Source organism: Halyomorpha halys, unplaced genomic scaffold (genome assembly GCF_000696795.3).
Source record: "Halyomorpha halys isolate HHAL.00 unplaced genomic scaffold, Hhal_1.1 Scaffold1392.1, whole genome shotgun sequence".
Taxonomy (NCBI): domain Eukaryota; kingdom Metazoa; phylum Arthropoda; class Insecta; order Hemiptera; family Pentatomidae; genus Halyomorpha; species Halyomorpha halys.
Window position 1 is genome coordinate 120,769 of NW_027104914.1, and position 5,018 is coordinate 125,786.

Consider the following 5,018-nt stretch of genomic DNA (forward strand, 5'->3'; position numbering starts at 1 on the left):
TTTTGTTTATACTTTCTTTTATATTTTTTATTTTTCTATACTTACTGTGGTTGTTATCTTGTTTTGTTTTTGCCCTGAAGAAGGCTAGAAACTCTAGCCGAAACGTCAGCACATTAAAATAAGTTAGTCATACTTATTTGTGTTTCATTGACCGTACCCCCAACCATCTTCTCCTCATTTATCATCCACGGTCAACTATCTCTCATAATTATTATTGTTTATTTTTTATCTTATCAAATTCATAATGATAATTATACTTATGATGGTTAATAATTTAATTTTTATTTTGAAAATATTGTATTATACTCCAAAGCTCTAAAGCATAATTCTGACACCTATAATATTATTCTAATGGGATCAGTCCCAGAATAAATAAAGAATATTATCATTATAATTATATTATAGAGTATATGCTAATGCAAAATTGCTTCATTCCAGGTGGCCCTAGATCCTGTAAAAGTAAATGGTCTGTCATTCGGGACCATTTGTTGAAGACTTTGAAAAAAAGACAATCAACAATGTGGATGGGTAGTAAGAATTTCAGAAAGTATAAATATGAAGAATCATTGCAATTCCTCATACCCCACATCGGTCTACGAGATGGCATTTCTAACATATTTTGTCCTGAAGAATTTGAGGGAGAAAGATTAGACACGGAACAAAGCCAGGAAACTCCGGAAAAATCCTTGGTTCCAGAGGTTTCGGTAAAGATTGAGGAAGAAGTTAATATTACACCTATTGATGATACGCCACTACACTCCAACCATACGCATGGACATATCGAACCAGGTTCTAGGCATTTTCCGATGCCGAAGGATTTTTTCATGAGGCCGACGTTACTAAAAAAGAAAAACGCACTCCAACGCAAATCAAAGGGAACCCTAGACTCAGCCTCAAGTCAGCTGATGGCTTACATGCTGGAAGAGAGGAAGGCCGAGAAGAGAATGAGGGAGGCAGAGAACCGGATGAAGAAGGACCCAGTTGACGCCTTCCTCGAAGGTATCGCACCCAGCTTGAGGACCCTAAACTCTATATTTCTCAATCAAGCAAAAGGCCAGATATTCTCCATTGTCCAAGAATATGAGATGAAGCAACTGATGCTCAATCAACACTCTTCTGTTTCCGATATCCAAAGCTCTAATTTCCTTAGGACTCCAAACTCACCATCATCTGAAACTTCATCAACATACGTTTCGTCTCAGAGGACGAAATAGTTTCTAAAACTCTGGTTAGAATCAAACTAAAAGTAAAAATCAAGTGACGCTATTTATAATTATTGTGAATAATAACATTATAATGTAAAATCGTTTCTAAACTTTTGTTTTTATTCTTAATGATACATCACATAAAGTATAAGTCTGTAAATATAATCTTATGGATTATTTCCAGGGGCCCTAATTACGCAAAAATGTAGATATGTATTTAAATCGGTGGATTATGTAAATATTACATTATTTTATATGTCAGACCAGAGTTAATGTTAAACAAGGAAATTATCATATGAGAATGTGGGGATCATGGACCTTCATACTCAAACGGTTTCTCCATTATTGTATATTATTTTATATAAATAAAAGTATATTTTACTTAAACCAAACGGTTGAGCAACCCCCATTTTACGAATTATACAACTGTTCATTTAATTGTACCACTTGTTTTTCAAATTTTATAACTGTAATTTCAGTTTCGCCTCTGACTTCATAGAGTGCGGTTATATTACGTGTGTGCAGCTTATTAGATATTTTTGTTTCTTTTCTTGCCTTCATGATTTATTTTATGATTTTCTGTTATTTTTATAAATAACATGAAATCAGGCGATGAATCAAACATTTCGCCCGATTTATCCCAAAACAACCTTATAACCGTTAATAAAACTGACGTAGACCTCCAATCGGAAGAATCACAAAAAAAAAAAAAAAAAAAAAGGATTTTGGATTGATTTGGAACGCACAGCTTCAACTCAGTCCCTATCTCCCGTTAAAAAAATGGGTAAGTATTACCAAGAAATTACTCCACTCTAGAATGGGCGGCTCTTTTAACATGCTATCAGAAATCGATCTTTCCTCAGATAATATTACTAGAACAACACCAAGTACCAGCAATAACAACACTAACCTGAAGGCTCAGCCCAATACAATAAAAATACCTCCGACATTCTTACACAATGCAAATAATTACAGGCTACTTTTAAACGACTTGAATGCATTGTGCATCGAGCCATTTACAACCCAACTAATTGGAAACAATACGAAAATTATGTTAACGAATATCAAAGATTACAGGACTTTACAAAGTATTATAATGAAGAAAAAATAGAATACCACACATTCTCAATGGACAAAAATAAATATTTGAACGTAGTGATTAGAAAGGTTCCCTACAATATTACCTAAGACGAATTAAAGGTCGAGTTAGAATCAAAACAGTTCGAAGTTGCCTATGTATCAAGAATATTAAATAGGGATAAAAAACCTACTCCACTCTGTTCAGTATTTCAGTATCTCAAAGCCGAAAGATATTTTTAATCTTAAACATTTAACTTCTGCCCTAATTATAGTAGAACCCGAACACAAAAATATTGACATTTCTACGTGTACTAACTGCCTAAGATACGGTCATACAAAGAACCATTGTCATTTGGAACCGAGGTGTGTTAAGTGCAAAATTAAACACCATTTTTCAAAGTGTCCGTTAAAATTTACGGATAAACCATTTTGTGTGAATTGCAAACTAGCTCATGCGGCTAATTACAAGGGATGTAAAGATTATCGAATCCTTAAAAATAAAATAAACTCACCTTCAAATATTCGTAAAGCTGAGACTAATTCAAGTAGGCCAGCCACGAAAATCACTTTAAAAAACTCTTATGCTGATGTTATTAGACCAATATCAAAACCACCGGAACCAAAAACTCAGTCCACAGTCAATCAAGACAACGAAATAAATGGTGAAAATTAATTGTCACTAAAATTATAATCGAAGCTATCAAGCCGTATTTATCTCAAATTATGACTCATCTATCCACGTTAGTAGTATCTTTCTTTACAAATGGACCGTAAGATAAACAACAATTTATCTACTGTTACTAATTCTCCCCTGACTAACTGCGCTTTAATACAAATCATATATTATTCAACGAATGCTCAAATATTCATTTTTCGACTATGAGTACCGAATTAAGAAAATTAAAATTTTTAAACTGGAATGCTCATGGCATATCTTCTCAAAGAAATGAGTTTAAAATTTCCCTTGAATCAAATTTCATCGATATAGCCTGTATGACTGAGACACATTTATCCTAAAACACCAAATTGAAGATCCCAGGTTACAAAATTTTACGCAATGACAGATTGTTGGACTTCCTCTGGTGGTGTAGCCTTAATAATCAAAAATAATATTGATTTCACTGAAAATATCATTACCAACGTATTTAATATGGAAGTTGTTTCGGTTCGTTTAAACTCGTCTCCTACCGTTGTCACAACAGTTTATAAACCTCCAAATAAAAAACTAATTCAAGAAGAAATTTTAAAACTATTACCACCAGGGAACCACCATACATTATTTTTAGGTGACATAAATTGTAAAAACATTTACTGGGGATGCCGCAAATCAAATTCTAGCGGAAATACTTTACTTGATATTTGCTCAAGGCACAATATCCAAATACACGCACAAAATGAACCTACGTTTTACAGACCACGCTGTAAATCTGATATTCTGGATATTGTATTAATAAAAAATTTTAGTTTTCCTCTCTCTTCTCAAGTGATTACAGCTTTAAATTCGGAACGTATACATTACAGTATACCCCCGTACTAATACAGGGATATGTATTAATTAATTTCTCAACTAGGATAAACAATGAAACATTGAAAAAATCTCTCACTAATGGAGTAATCGATTGGGAAACGTACAAAATTCTAGTCGATGAAAAATTACAACTGAAAAAAATTTCCCTACCGCTCAAGATAGATAAAAGTATAACGACGTTAATTAGTCGATCTCAAACAGTGTACACGAGGCAACTGTACGACCTTTCCATTTAAGGGGAAAAATATTTTCTGGCAGCGGCCCAAAATCGATACTGCTATAAATCAAAGAAAAAAATCATCCAAGGATGCACACTAGAAACCCTGTTCACAAAAATAAATGGAACCACCTAAAACATGAAACTAAAAAGGATCTGGATGAATGGGCGTATTCTAAATATCAGGGGTATGTGAAAAATTTAGACCCAAATGATCATTCATTATGGAAGGCTACGCGACTTCTCCTGAATAAACACGTCAATTTTCACGTCAATTTTTAACAGTTGCCTTCGTACTAGATACTTTCCGGATACATGGAAGAAAGTCGAACTCATAGTAATTCACAAGCCTGGTAAGAACGTTAAACAAATCAGCAGCTATAGACCTATCAGTTTATTACCCATTTTTGGAAAATTACTGGAATCAGTTATAAAAAACATCTTAATTCTTTCTTTCAAAAAATCGAAATAATTCCTGATTTTCAATACAATCATTCCACTTCTCACCAACTGGCAAGACTATTGGAATTTATAATTAGCGGATTCGAAAAAAAGAGGCATACCCTGAAAAAGAGGTAGCGTTCTTAGATTTCCAACAAGCATTCGATAAGGTCAGGAAACGAGGTCTTCTATATAAACTAAAGAAAGCAGGCCCTCCAAAATACCTATACATTATTCTGAGCTCATTCCTCAATGGTAGAACATTTTCAGTCAGAATTAATAACAAAAATTCAACCCTTAGACAAATACATGCCGGTACTCCACAAGGTTCAGTCCTTTCTCCCATTTTGTTCAACTTTTACCTTCATGACATCGTCCAGTCCACACACACCTCCATAGCTATGTTCGCTGACGATACAGCTCTGTTCTCTCAACATGATGCCTTAATAATAGCTATAAACACTTTGCAAAGTCACCTTAATGATTTAGAACAATATTTCACTAAGCTTGAACATTGAAAAATGCCACTCAAAAGTTTTTACTCTTC

General features: G+C 33.8%; 1 protein-coding gene across 4 annotated transcripts in view; it reads left to right on the plus strand.

Moving 5' to 3' along the window:
• LOC106689551 (uncharacterized) overlaps positions 1 to 1,480 on the plus strand; it is a 39,719-nt gene extending 38,239 nt beyond the window's left edge. For all 4 annotated transcript variants that reach the window (XM_014434569.2, XM_014434571.2, XM_014434573.3 and 1 more), the window contains one exon: positions 439 to 1,480. In XM_014434569.2, coding sequence (XP_014290055.1) covers positions 439 to 1,214 — 776 coding nt within the window. In that variant the 3' untranslated portion in view covers positions 1,215 to 1,480. The remainder of the gene's footprint in view (positions 1 to 438) is intronic.
• Positions 1,481 to 5,018: the final 3,538 nt, after the last annotated feature.